Source organism: Jaculus jaculus, chromosome 9 (genome assembly GCF_020740685.1).
Source record: "Jaculus jaculus isolate mJacJac1 chromosome 9, mJacJac1.mat.Y.cur, whole genome shotgun sequence".
NCBI classification, from domain to species: Eukaryota; Metazoa; Chordata; class Mammalia; order Rodentia; family Dipodidae; genus Jaculus; species Jaculus jaculus.
In genome coordinates this window covers 108393063-108407818 of record NC_059110.1, presented here as the reverse complement: position 1 = coordinate 108407818, position 14756 = coordinate 108393063, and the positions used below count along the sequence as shown (strand labels likewise).

Here is a 14756-nt window from a genome sequence, read left to right as displayed (position 1 = left end):
CGCGGCTCCGCTTCCACCGCCAACCGCCGGCTCCCGACGCGGAAGCTGGGGCCGCGCGTCATCCGCGCGCGCCGGAAGTCGCGCGTCCCACTTCCGGCCGCGGAAAGGTCTCCCTCCGCGGGGGTTGCTGGCCGCCTCTTTCTTTGAAAGCCCCGGACGCCGGGGGGCCGGGCGCCCCGGTCCTTGTCGCCTTGGTCCCCGCGCTTGCCACCGACTCTGACGCCTCGGCTCCTGGCCGCGCCGGGACTACTGCCGCAGCGCCCGGCTGGTGACCGTGCAAGGTTCCATTATTGAGCAAAGCCTGAATCTCACCTATGCGGCCATCAAGGAGCCTGTCTGTTGCAGTCGTTCGCAGAGGCTCTGACTAGGGGACGGTCTTGTACAATTAAGAACTTTAGGGCTGGAGAGATGGCTTAGCGGTTAAGCGCTTGCCTGTGAAGCTTAAAGACCCCGGTTCGAGGCTCTGTTCCCCAGGTCCCACGTTAGCCAGATGCACAAGGGGGCGCACGCGTCTGGAGTTCGTTTGCAGTGACTGGGGGCCCTGGCGCGCCCATTCTCTCCCTTCCTCCCCCTGCCCCCCATCTCTCTATCGGCCTCTTTGTCCGTCACTCTCAAATAAATTAAATAAACTTTTAAAAAGGAACTTTAGTCAGGTGTGGTGGTGCACGCCTTTTAATCCCAGTACTCGGGAGGCAGAGGTAAGAGTCACCGTGAGTTCGAAGCTACCCTGAGATTACATAGTTAATTCCAGGACAGCCTGAGTTAGAGTGAAACCTTACCTCGAGGGGAAAAAAACAACAACCCGGGTATAGTGGCACATGACTTTAATCCCCGTACTTGGGAGACAGTGGTAGGAGGATCACTGTGAGTTCGAGGCCACCCTGAAACTACATAGTGAACTCCAGGTCATCCTGGGCTACAGTAAGACCCTATCTCGAAAAGCCAAAAAAAAAAAAAAAAAAAAAAAAAAGTCTGGAGAGATAACTTACTGGCTGGAAAGCCAAAGGACCCAGGTTCTATTCCCGAAGACCCATGTAATCCAGATGCACAAGGGGGCGCATCTCTGGAATTCCTTTGCAGTGGCTGAAGGCCCTACTGCATCCATTTTTTCTCTATCTGCCTCTTTCTCTTGTTTTGTTTTTCGAAGTGGGGTCTTGCTATAGCCCAGGCTGATCTGTAATTCACTATGTAGTGGCAAGGTGGCCTCGAACTCACAGCAATCCTCCTACCTCTGCCTCCTGAGTGCTGGGATTAAAGGTGTGCACCACCATGCCCGGCTCAGTTACTTTTAAGTTAATTAATTTATTATTTTTTGGGGGGGGCTGTGTATGGGATCATGAGGATATGCTATAAATGAATGTCCAGCTTTACATGGGTGTCTAGGGACTCGAGCGACTTGAACCCTGATCAGGCTTTGCTAGCAAGCATCTTCTAAAACAAATTTAAATATTTAATTTATTTATTTACTGGAGAGAAAGAGGGAGAAAGGGGCAGATAAAATGGGTGCACCAGGGCCTTCAGCCACTGCAAAGGAAGGCTAGCCACATGCACCACCTTGTGCATCTGGCTTATATGGGTCCTGGGGAATTGAACCTGGGTCCTTAGGCTTCACAGGCAAGTGCCTTAACAGCTAAGCCATCCCCCAGCCCCATTCTTTTTTTTAACCTCCAGGTAGGATCACTGACCTGGAATTCACAGGGATTTTTCTACCTCTGCCTCCCACCCCAGTGCCCGCATTAAAGGCATGTGTCACCACATCCAGATCCCCAGCCCCATTCTGTACATTTATTTTTCCTTTTATGAGACAGGTCTCCTATATCCCCAGCTTGCCTTGAACTCACTATGTAGTGGAAAATGACCTTGAACCTCTGATCCCTCTGCCTCCACCTCAGGTGTGCACCACACACTTGGTTTTATGGAGTGCTGGGGACTCTGCCAACTGAGCTGCATCCCAAGCCCTGCTGGTAAATGTTTAACAGCCACCACTCCAGTTGTGGAAGAGACAAAATCTGATTTACAGCATTTGCCAATATCTTCGGTGTCAATGTTCTATCTAAGTTCAATTTCAAGATGTCATTAATTTCACAACCTGTTTTCAAAATTCCTGATAAGACTAACAATGGCTTTCCCTACCGCTCTGCTTCAGCACACTGTTGGACAGGTACCATCCCAGGTGGCCTCCCTTGCTTTAAGTGACTCATCCGTGGGCAGGGTGGCTAAGTGCATGGACTTTTGATTTTCTAACCCATGAGCCGATGGAGGCAGGGCAGTGCCTGCTATGTTATTTTAAAGGGCTGTGAAGAGGTTTTCACTAAGATCATTATGCTTAAAGACATGGTTATAAAATACCATTCATAATTCTTGGCCCATATGAAGAACATTCTACAAATGAAGAAAGAAGAAAAATCTAACTTAAGTGGGACATTTTGGTACATGCCCACAGTCTCAGCATGTGGGAGGCTGAGGTAGGAGGACTAACCATGAGTTTGAGGCCAGGCTACAGAATGAGTATCCAGGTCAGCCTGACCTTCAGTAAGACCCTGCCTCAGAAAAACAAAAGTCTTAATTTTTTTTTGACTCATTGATACTACCCCCTAGATACCCAAGACCCCATAAATGGAAAACCAAACTTCTCCCCAAGACAATAAGTTTTATAATGTAGAATCAATAGACTATGTCTTCTAAAAATATGAATTTTGCCAGGCATAGTGGCACACATCTTTAATCCCAGCACTTGGGAGGCACAGATAGGAGGATTGCTATGAGTTTGAGGCCACCCTGAGACTACATATGGAATTCTAGGTCAGCCTGGGCTACAGTGAGACCCTACCTTGAAAAAGCAAAATAATAATAATAATAATAAATAAAAATTTTAAAAAATAAAAATAAGAATTTCTAGGGACTGGGGAGATGGTGTGGTGGTTAAAGGTGTTTCCCTTCAAGCTTACAGGACTGAATTCAATTCACCAGTGCTAATGTAAAGGGAGATGCACAATGTGGCATAGGCACCTGGAGTTCATTTACAGCAGCAAGAGGCCCTGGTGTGCTCATAATCATTCATTCATTCACTCATATTCTGTCTATCTCAAATAAAAAATACAAAAAATTTTGGTGAGACCGGGTGTGGTAGTGCATGCCTTTGATCCCAGCCCTTGGTAGGCAGAAGTAGGAGAATTGCTGTGAGTTTGAGGCCACCCTGAAACTACATAGCTGAATTCCAAGTCAGCCTGGGCTAGAGTGAAACCCTACCTCAAACAAAAAAATGGAGCCACAGAGAGGGCTCAGACATTAAGGCAGCTTGTTTGCAAAGAAAGACTGACAGCCCAGGTTCAATTGCCCAGTACCCACACATAGCCAGCTGCACAAAGTGGTGTATGTGACTGGAGTTTGTTTGCAGTTGGCAGAAAGTACAAGTGTGCCCATACCCACCCTCTCTGTCTTTCAAAGAAGTAAAATGCTACTGGGTGCTTGTGCACACTTTTTGTTTTGTTTTGTTTTGGTTTTGGTTTTCTAAGGTAGGGTCTCACTCTAGCTCAGGCTGACCTGGAATTCACTATGTAATCTCAGGGTGGCCTCGAACTCATGGCAATCCTCCTACCTCTGCCTCCCGAGTGCTGGGATTAAAGGCGTGCGCCACCACACCCGGCTCTTGTGCACACTTTTAATCCCAGCACTCGGGAGGCAGACATAGAAGTGCTGTGATTTTGACTCCAGCCTAGGAGTGAGTTGCAGGCCTGCCTGAGCTACAGTGAGACCCTACCTCAAAAAAAGGGGGTGGGGCTGGAGGATGGCTTAGCCGTTAAGGCGCTTGCCTGTGAACCTTAAGGACCCTTGTTTGACTCTGCAGATTCCATGTTAGCCAGGCACACAAAGGTGAAGCAAGTGCAAGGTTGCATGTGCCCACTAAGCGGCACAAGCATCTGGAGTTCAGTTGCAGTGGCTGAGGCCCTGGCACACCAAATTCTCTTTCTCGCTCGCTCTCTCTAAAATAAAAATAATTAATAAGCCAGGCATGGTGTCACATCCCAGCACTTGGGAGGTAGAGGTAGGAGAATTGCCGTGAGTTCAAGCCCACCCTGATACTACATAGTGAATTCCAGGTCTGCCTGAGCTACAGTGAGATCCTACCTCAAAAAAACAAACAAAAAAAATATTTATAAAATATATTTTAAAAATTAATTTGGCAAAGGGCACACAAAATCATAATTCTGGCACCTGGAGAGTTGAGATGATCAGGAACTCAAGACCAGCCTTGGCTGCTATAGTAGACAGTTCCACAATGCAGACATGAACATCAGCCAAACACAGTTTTATGGGAGGAAGGGATTTATTTCAAGTTTATAGATCCAGGGGAAGTTCCATTAATGACAGAAGAATCTGGCTCCCTTTCATAACTCCAACCAGAAACAAAACAGAAAGCCGGGCATGGTGGCGCACACCTTTGATCCCAGCACTTGGGAGGCAGAGGTAGGACTGCCATGAGTTCAAGCCCACCCTGAGACTACATAGTGAATTTCAGGACAGGCTGGGCTAGAGTGAGACCCTACCTCAAAAAAATAAAATAAAATAAATAAAATAAAGCCGGGCGTGGTGGCACACGCCTTTAATCCCAGCACTCGGGAGGCAGAGGTAGGAGGATCGCTGAGAGTTCGAGGCCACCCTGAGACTACATAGTGAATTCCAGGTCAGCCTGAGCCAGAGTGAGACCCTAACTCGAAAAACCAAAATAAATAAATTAATTAATTAATTAATTAAATTAAAAAATAAAAATAAAAATTGAAAAAAAATCCAGCCAGACAGGCATGATGATGCACGCCTTTAATCCCAGCAGTCAGGGGCAGAGGTAGGAGGATGGCTGTGAGTTCAAGGCCATCCTGAAACTACATAGTGAATTCCAGGACAGCCTGAATCAGAGTGAGACCCTACCTCAGAAGACCAAAAAATAAATAAAATAAATCTATAGCCACTCATAGTGATGCATGCCTTTAATCTCAGCATGTGGGAGGCAGAGGTAAGAGGATCTCTGTGAGTTTGAGGCCAGCCTGGGACTACAGAGTGAGTTCCAGATCAGCCTAGACTAGAGTGAAACCCTACCTTAGGGGGAAAAAAAAAAAAAAAAAGAACCAGAGAGAGAAATCACCACCAGCCAACAAATACCAAGTACCAAGCAGGGGATCTCCTCCAGAGATCCAAACCTCTCTTATACCTTGGGGTTGTAATTCAGACTGGTCCACAGTAACAGTTTAGGGCAGGGATTAAAGGTGTATACCACCACTCCCGCCCTTTTCAAAAATTTGTTTTGTTTTTATTTTATTTATATATTTATTTTGAGAGAGAGAAAGAAAAGCAGATAGGATGGGCGGGCTAGGGCCTCTGGCCACTGCAAATGAATTCCAGAGGTATGCACCACCTTGTGCATCTCACTTACGTGGGTCCTGGGGAATTGAACCTAGGTTCTTTGGCTTTGTAGGTAAGCACCTTAACCACCAAGCCATCTCTCCAGCCAGGGAGAATCTTTTGTAGCCCAGGCTAGCCTCAAACTTTCTATGTAGCTAAGGATAGCCTTGAAGGTCTGCTCCTCCTTCTTCCAGTGCTGGGATCACAGGTGTGCTCCAGGGTACTTGACTCTTTTTCTCGTTTTGTTTTGTTTCATACAAGGTCTCCTGTAGCACAGGATGGTCTTGAACTACTGATCCTTCTGCATCTAGGTCCTAAGTACTGGGATCGTAGATTTTGTGCCACCACACCAAGCTAGGTTAAAGATCTGTCACTAGGCTTTAACGTAAGCTCCTCAGGAGCCAGCACTGGGTCTGTTTCCTTCACTGTTGTACATAGTGTTTTTAGCATAGTCCCTGCCTATGTTAAGTGTCCAATGAGTGGTCATAAAACGAGGACATGAAAAGTAGAGGTGTTCCATTGCATTGGGAGGTGCCAGCACACACAGATACACAACACTCACATACCCTGAGAGTGCTCAGCTGACATTTGAGTGACTTTTCACAATGGACGCCATGATTTATTTCAGTGCAAGACTTTATTGGTTTGCTTTCTCTTGGAGACTCTGGAGTGGGGTGGAAGCAGGAGCTGAGTAAGTGAAAGGCAGAGTCCAGTCCTGCTGTGGGCTAGGTCAGTCACTGAGACCTGGAAGAAGGGCGACGAGAGAGGAGGAGTTAGAGAGAAGCTTTTCCATCAACATGGAATCAGCCCAGCCAGGTTATCCTGGCATCTCCCATCATTAAACCACTCTACCTTCAACTCACCTTCCTTTTTTTTTTTTCTTCCGAAGTAGGGTATCACTCTAACCCAGACTGACCCGGAACTCACTCTGTAGTCCCAGGCTGGCTTGAAATTTACAGTGATCCTCCTACCTCTGCCTCCGGAGTGCTGGGATTAAAGGTGTGTGCCACCGCACCTAGCTAACCTTTTTTCTTTATTTATTTATTTTGTTTATTATTTTATTTATTTATTTATTTGATATAGATAGATAGAGAAAGGCTGGTAGAAAGAGGGAATGGGCACACCAGGGTCTCCAGCCACTGCAAAGGAAGTTTAGACACGGGCACCAACTTGTGCATCTGTCTTTATGTGGGTACTGGGGAATTAACTCTGGGTCCTTCGGCTTTGCCAGCAAGTGCCTTAAGCGCTGAGGCAGCTATCCAGCCCTCAACTGATCTTCTTAATGGTAAATAGTCAGAATAATTCACAAAAGTACAGATGGGCTGAGGGAAAGACTCAGTGGGAAAAGGAAATGCTTGCTGTACAGGCGTGAGGACCTGAGTTCAAATCCCCAGAACCCACACAGAGCTGGACATGGTGAGACAGCTCTGTAATTCCCCAGCACGCCTGTGTCAAGATGGGAGGCAGAGAAAGAAGACCCCGCAGACGCTTGCCGGCCAACTAGCCTGGAATACCAGCCAGGAAGAAGAGACCCTGCCTCAAACAAAGTGGATGGTGAGGACTGACACCCGAGGTTGTCCTCTGACAATGTGTACACCCCCAATCTACACATCCATACAAGTACACCATGACACACATGCACCCCACACACATTTATACATAATACCCCACTACACACACACACACACACACACACACACACACACACACACAGATCTCTTCCATTGGGCTTGTCACATTCCTCTCTCCCCTCTGCCCCTCTAGAGGGCACTCCGCAGATTTTCTCCCTCTTCTTAGCTCCCAGCAGTAGGACTAAACTGGTCAGGCGTGACCTCTGAGCCAGGCTCCAACCCTTGGCTTGCTTTTTTTTTTTTTGCTTTTTTAAAAAAATTTTTATTTATTTCAGAAAGAGAGAGAAAAAAAAAATAGGCAGATAGAGAGCGATAATGGGCACACCAGGGCCTTCAGCTCCTGCAGATGAACTCAGGAAGCATGAGCCACCATGTGCATCTGGCTTACGTGGGTCCTGGGGGATCAAGCACCTTAATGGCTAAGCCATCCCTCTAGCCCCCCTGGCATTATATATTTATATATAAAACATACATTCTGAGGGTTGAACTGAATTCCTCATGCTGGCAAGCCAAGTGCTTTCCTGACTGAACTACTGCCCCAGCCCCAAGAATAAGTAATTTTTCAGTGTGTATTGACATAAAGAGCTAAATAAAGACCAAAAAAAAAAAAAAAAGAAAAAAAAAACCACCAAAATAGCACTGAATATAGTGGCATACACCTTTAATCTCAGCATCTGGGAAGCATAGGTAGAAGGATCATGAGTTTGAGGCCATACTACATAGTGAGTTCCAGACCAATCTGGGCTACTGAAACCCTACCTTGGAGAAACCAAAAGATAAAAAATAAAATAAGGCAGCTCTGTAGTAGAGTACTTGCTTAGCATGTGGAAGGCCCTGGGTTCAATCCTCAGAAACACACACACACACACACACACACACACACACACACATATACACACACAGACCCGTGGAAACTCCAACCTCTGACCTCCTCCCTACAGCACACCCATGGCCACTATGCTCCCTCACCTGAGCCTGCAGAGCTCTGTCTGGTCCACCATCCAGGCCAGCAGCTCTTGAATCAGCAAGTCTCTTAGCAGATCCTCATCACCGGAGTTTCTTGGGAGGGGTCTGCAAGGGAGACAGAGTTCAGAAGCTGTTTTGGCCTTAGCCTCACTCTCAAAGTGTAAATACAGAGCCTAGGACACTAAGGGGCCCAGGGGGAGGGAGCAAACAAAGCTATCTGTTCCTGGGTGAGTTATCTCCGCATTCAGATCTTGAGTCTCCTGGGGGGGGGCGGATGTGGGGGGACCCAACTCTTCCTGCCTGGGGAATATGGGTTCTGCAGTCCAGGCAAAACCAATCAGAAATATGTTATGAGATAGTGCACCCACCCACCTACCTCTAAAATTATCTGGGAATGCATCCTAAAGGTCCCATGGGAGATTTGAGGAAGCTCACTCTTTGGGGTGATTTTGGGAAAATACCCCATTTCCCAGACAACCTTCCTAAGGTTTGGCGGGGAGAGGCCACCCTGATTTGAGGTCTCCCCTTCCCTGCCTCTCTGTAATTCATGAGTCCATGTGTACACTAAATATGGCATGGATCTTACAAAGTCCCCCCAAGACTGACCTCCAAGACATTGCTCAGTGGAGACCCCTCTTAGAGCTAAGGGGATGTTTATCATGGACCCCTGTCCTGCTCTGCAGTGCGGGAGAGGGAGCAGAAAGATGAGTGGACAGGAGACTCTGCGCCCTCTCTTTCCCCATGGGAGACTCACTTCTGCTGCTCCACTGTCTCCTCATTCCTTTGAGATTTCCCAGCTAGCTCCAAGGCCCGGGCCTCCCGCTGGGTGATGTTGTGTTTCCAGCTGAAAGCATGAAGATTTGGGAGTGAGTGGGCTGAGGGAGGTGATGGAAGTCCTGCTGCTCAGGAACGCGTGGATCTTTCTTTCGGTACCTTAACACTAGGAGCACTGGTGCCTCTTCCTCAATCCCCTCCCCCAACACCACCATCTTCAGTTGACTCCATCAGGGACAGCTTTCTAGAATCTCCCAGGCTGACTAAGCAGTAAGGAAAGAGACTTGAAGTAGGAAGCAGGAAGCTCCTGAGTGGTTTATTTCCAGAGCCTCGAGTGAGCAGCACCCCCGAGCAGTGATGGGATGAGAGGTAGCCCAGCTCCTCTCTGGGGCTTCCACGCATGTCCATGACCCCTCCCCTGAGCGGTAAAGGACAGGGGAACAGGTTTCATCCTGCCTCAGACTACACGGCTGCCCAGGGTCTCCGGGTCCAGGCCGCAGCCAGCATGGCCAACACCCCATCGTCACCTAGTGGAAAGTGCCACTGGATCTGTGCATCTCACAGCCCATATGGCCACCTGTGAAGTCTGAATGCAGTGTAGCTGGGGCATGGGAGCGGGCGGTGGGTGACACTCACTCATTCTTCTTCCCCTTCTGGGCCAGCAGCCAGTTCACAAAGTCCTGTTGGCGGATCTTGTCCATGGCAATGCTGTAGTCACTGATGAACGTCCCCTCTGCATACCTTGGGCCTCGAGGTCGGGGGCCTCCCAGTTTAGCATGGGATCTGATGAGTGAGAGATAGAAACCAGGATGCCAGTGAATGGGTGGGTGTAAGGGGGAAAATCATTAAATAAATGACTGTCATCAACAGAAGGCAAACATCTGAAAACAAGCCAGTGGCATTCTCAAGAGCCAGATTTGGGGTGGATGTGTGTGTGGGTTCATTTTTATTTCTTTGTGTCTGTGTGAACATGCATGCCATGGTGCACATGGAAGCCAGCTGATAACTTTGAGGTGTCTGGACTCCACCTTCTATGAGGCAGGGTCTCTTGCTGCAGCCAGACTGCAGAGCAATGTCAGACTAGCTGGCCCACAGAAATGGATTGGTGTCATGGATATATGTACCAGTTTGCATCTGGCCTTACATGGTTGTTGGGGAATTGAGCTCAGGCCAGCAGGTTTTGCCAAAAGCACCTTTAACCTTGTGTTTGGTTTTTCGAGGTAGGGTCTTGCTCTAGCTCAGGCTGACCTGGAATTCGCTCTGTAGTCTCAAAGTGGCCCCCAACTCATGATGAGGTGATCTTCCTACCTCGGCCTCCTGCCTCCCCAGTGTGGGATTAAAGGCAGGAGCCACCATCAGCTTTTTTTGTTCGAGGTAGGATCTCACTCTGGCCCAGGCTGACCTGGAATTCAGTATGTCGTCTCAGGGTGGCCTTGAATTCATGGTGATCCTCCTATCTCTGCCTCCTGAGTGTTGGGATCAAAGGCGTATGTATATATATATGTATGTATGTAGTCTCAAGTTGGCCTCGAACTCATGATGATCCTCCTACCTCTGCCTCCCAAGTGCTGGGATTAAAGGTGTGTGCCACCACGCCCGACCTCACTTTTAATCTTTAACCACTAAGTCATCTCCCCAGCCCCTTGGTTGCTAGTTTTTATGGAGATACCTTGTTGTCAACAGAGCAACCCCCAGGACTTTGTCCCCGGCTCAGTGGCCCACTTACTGCATTCTCCAGGAAAGAGAGAGAGAGAGAGAAAATGTGTGTGTGTGTGTGTGTGTGTGTGTGTGTGTGTGTGTGTGTGTCTGGATTCTGGGCAAAGATGAGTCAGGAATCTCTTTATCCCCAGAGGACTGAAACACAGTTCTCTTCCTCTTTCCCTGATTCACTTCTTTGGTTCACACTTAGTAATAATAATAGTGAATTCAGTCTGGAGAGATGGCTCAGAAGTTAAGGTACCTGCAGAGCCTAAGGACCTAAGTTCAGTTCCCCAGTATTCACATAAAGTCAGATGCACAAGATGGTGCATGAATCTGGAGTTCATTTGCAGTGGCTACAGGCCCTGGCACATCTATTCTCTTCTTCTCTATCTACCTCTCTCTCTGTCATAAGATAAATAAATAATTAATTCAAAAAATTAATAGTGGGGGGCTGGGTATGGTGACACATGCAGAGGTAGGAGGATCACCGTGAGTTCGAGGCTTACCTGAGACTACGTAGTGAATAACAGGTCAGATAGGCCAGGGCAAGACCCTGCCTCAAAAAGACAAACAATAATAATAATAGTGGGGCTGCAGATAAGGCTTAGTGGTTAAGGCACTTGCCTACAAAGCTAAAGGACCCTGGCTTGATTCCCCAGGACCCACGTAAGCCAGATGCACAAGGTGGCACACGCATCTGGAGTTCATTTGCTGTGGCTGGAGGACCTGGCACACCCATTCTTTCTTTCTCTATCTCTGACTTTCCCTCTCTCTCTCTCTGAAATAAGTAAATTAAAAAAAAATATTAAAGCTGGGTATGGTGGCATACACCTTTAATCCCAGCACTTGGGAGGCAGAGGTAGGAGGATCACTGTGAGTTCGAGGCTACCCTGAGACTACGTAGTGAATTTCAGGTCAGCCTGAGCTAGAGTGAGACCCTATCTCGAAAAACCAAATAATAAAATATTTTTTAAAAATAGTGAATTCAGCTGGACATGATGGCTCTTACAATCCCAACACTTGAGAGGCAGAGGCAAAAGGATTACTGCAAATTCTAGGCCACATAATGAGACCTTTTTCATATTTATTTTTATTATTTTTAGAGAGACTGAGAGAGATAGCCAGAGACAGAGGGGGAGAGAGAGAATTGGCATGCCTGGGCCTCAGCCACTGCAACAGAACTCCAGACACTTGCACTACCTAGTGGGAATGTGCAACCTTGCACTTGCCTCACCTTTGTGCGACTGGCTAACGTGGGATCTGAAAAGTCAAACATTGGTCCTAAGGCTCCACAGTCAAGTGTCTTAACCACTAAGCCATTTACACTGCTGGTAGAAATCACCTAACCAAGAGCAGCTTATGGGAAAAAGAGGTTTATTTTGGCTTACAGGCTCAAGGGGAAGCTCCATGATGGCGGGGAAAATGATGACATGAGCAGAGGGTAGACATCACCCCCTGGCCAACATAAGGTGGACAATAGCAACAGGACAGAGTGCCAAATACCGGCATGGGGAAACTGCTTATAATACCCATAAGCCTACCCCAACAATACACTGCCTCTAGGAGGCGTGAACTCCCAAATCTCCATCAGCTGGGATTCTAGTTTCATAAAACCTAGGTTTATGGGGGAGACCTGAACCAAACCACCACAGTGGTTAAAGACACTTGCAAAGCCTGAGGGCCCAGGTTTGATTCCCCAGTAGCCATTTAAAGCCAGATATATAAAGTGGCATATGCATCTGCCATTCATTTGTAATGGCAGAAGGTCCTGGAATACCCAGGCTCTCTTTTGCCCTCCCTCTCTGTTCTCTCTTCTCTCTATCTCCCCTCCCCTCTCTCTCTTTCGCAATCTCTCTCTCTCTCGCCTTGCTAATAAATAATAAGTTAATGGGTCTGGAGAGATGGCTTAGTAGTTAAGGCACTTACTTGCAAGGCCAAAGGACCCAGGTTCAATTCCTCAGAACCCATGGAAGCCAGATGCACAAGGTAGTGGTTGTATCTGGAGTCTATTTGCAGTGGTTGGAGGTGCTGATGCACCCACTCTGTCTCTCTCTTTATCTGCCCCCCATATGCCTCTCTCTCTCTCAAATAAATAAATAAAAAATTTAAAAATTTTAAATAAGTTAAAATTTTAAAGATTTTTATTTATTAGAGACAGAGAGAGGGAGGGAAAGAGAGAGAGAGAAAGTGAGAATGGGTATGCCAGGGCCTCTAGCCACTGCAAACTCCAGACACATGTACCCCCTTGTGCATCTGGCTAACGTGGATCCTGGGGAATCGAACCAAGGTCCTTAGGCTTTGCAGGCAAATACCTTAACTGCTAAGCCATCTCTCCAGCCCAAGTTAAAATTTTATTTTATTTTATTTTGTTTTGTTTTCTTAAGGTAGGGTCTCACTCTAGCTCAGGCTGACCTGGAATTCACAATGTAGTCTCAGGGTGGCCTCGAACTCATGATGATCCTCCTACCTCTGCCTTCCAAGTGCTGGGATTAAAGGCGTGTGCCACCACACCCGGCTCCAAGTTAAAATTTTAAAAAGGGAGGAGCTGGAGAGACCACTCAGCAGTTAAAAATGCTTGCAAAGTCTGATGGCTTCGGTTTGATTCCTCAGTACCTACATGAAGCTAGATGCATGAAGTAGTGCATGCATTTGGAGTTCATTCGTGGCAGCAGAAAGAAGTCCCTGGCGAGCCCATCCTCTCCTGCCCTCTCAAATAACTACATTAAGTAAATAAATGAACATTTTAAAAATTCAAGACAAAGTAATAACAAAATAATGAGCTCAGCCAGGCATGATGATTAAAGGCGTGATGCCTTTAATCCCAGCGCAAGGATCGCCGTGAGTTCAAGGCCACCCTGAGACTACATACTGAGTTCCAGGTTAGCCTGGGCTACAGTGAGACCCTACCTCAAAAAGACCAATAAATAAATAAATAAATAATCACAGAGCCCGGCGTGGTGGCACATCCCAGTAATCTCAGCACTCAAGAGGCAGAAGAGGATCTCAGTTTCTAGGCAAGTCTGTGCTACATGTTGAGACTGTCTTAATATAATAATAACAATAGGAACAATAGTAGTAGTTATGGAAAACTCCTTACTACTGTGACTCGTGTACTTAATAAGCTTTTTTTTTTTTTTTTTTTTTTTTTTGAGGTAGGTCTCACTCTAGGCCAGGCTGACCTAAAATTTACTATGTAGTTTTAGGCTGCCCTCAAATTCAGTGATCCTCCTACTTCTGCCTCCCAAGTGTTGGGACTAGGCATTGGCCACCACGCCTGGCTTTTTTTGCTGTTCATTTTCCAGGGCTGAGGTTGAACCCAGTGCTTCCCACAAGGTAGGCAAGTGTTCTACCACTAGCTACATCCTCAACCCATATAAGCTTTTTGGTACATCAGATTATTCCATCACATCTCTATGATGTGGGTCTTATTTATAGTTCTTTCCAACTCATCTCCTGGCCCTCTGCCCCCCTACCACTCCTACCTGGATGGAGCCTCTTCCTTCTCTCCCAGTCCCACTGCTAGGAACAGGAGAACCAGCAGCAGAGAGCACGTCTTCAAGGCCATCATCTTCCAAGGTTGTTTCCTGAGCTGAGAGAGAAAAAGGCCCGGATGAAAAAAAGCACCATGCTGAATGGGGTGTTTGAGAGGCCACACAATGATGCTAGAGAGTCAGTGAGTCCTGAGAGCTGAGGGGGGACTGTGGTAGGTGGGGGTGCTTTGTGTTTTCTTTTTCTATTTAAGAGAGAGAATGGGCACACCAGGGCCTCAAGCCCCTGCTCACAAATTCTAGACACATGTGCCATCTTGTGCGTCTGGCCCTACATGTGTTCTGGGGAACTGAACCTAGATCCCTAGGCTTCTCAGGCAAGTGCATTAACTGCTAAACCAACTCTTCAATCTCTGTGTTTTTTTTTTTAATTGTTTTGTTTATTTTTATCTATTTGAGAGCAACAGAGAGAGAGACAGAGTGAGAGAGAGAATGGACGTGCCAGGGCTTCCAGCCACTGCAAACGAACTCCAGACGCGTGTACATCTGGCTAACGTGGGTCCTGGGGAATCGAGCCTCGAACCGGGGTCCTTGGGCTTCACAGGCAAGCGCTTAACCGCTAAGCCATCTCTCCAGCCCCAGCCTCTGTGTTTACATTCTGAGGTGAGTGGGAGGAGCGTGGTGGAGCAAGATTTCTAGACAAAATAGAGCAGTGAAGAACTGGGTACCGGACACCTCCCTTCTCTGGCTCCAGCCACCAGACATCAGACGGTTAGTGACTGGCAAGATTTCCCCTTTT

At 47.3% G+C, this 14756-nt stretch overlaps 1 protein-coding gene across 1 annotated transcript; it reads right to left on the bottom strand.

Moving 5' to 3' along the window:
• Positions 1-7993: 7993 nt before the first annotated feature.
• LOC101607719 (gastric inhibitory polypeptide) lies at positions 7994-14037 on the bottom strand. Its single transcript, XM_004655534.2, has 4 exons — positions 13952-14037; positions 9405-9551; positions 8749-8838; positions 7994-8099 (listed from the first exon to the last, which is right to left on the bottom strand). Exons 1-4 carry the CDS (start codon positions 14035-14037, stop codon positions 7994-7996), a joined length of 429 nt encoding a protein of 142 aa, XP_004655591.1.
• Between the last annotated feature and the right edge of the window lie 719 nt (positions 14038-14756).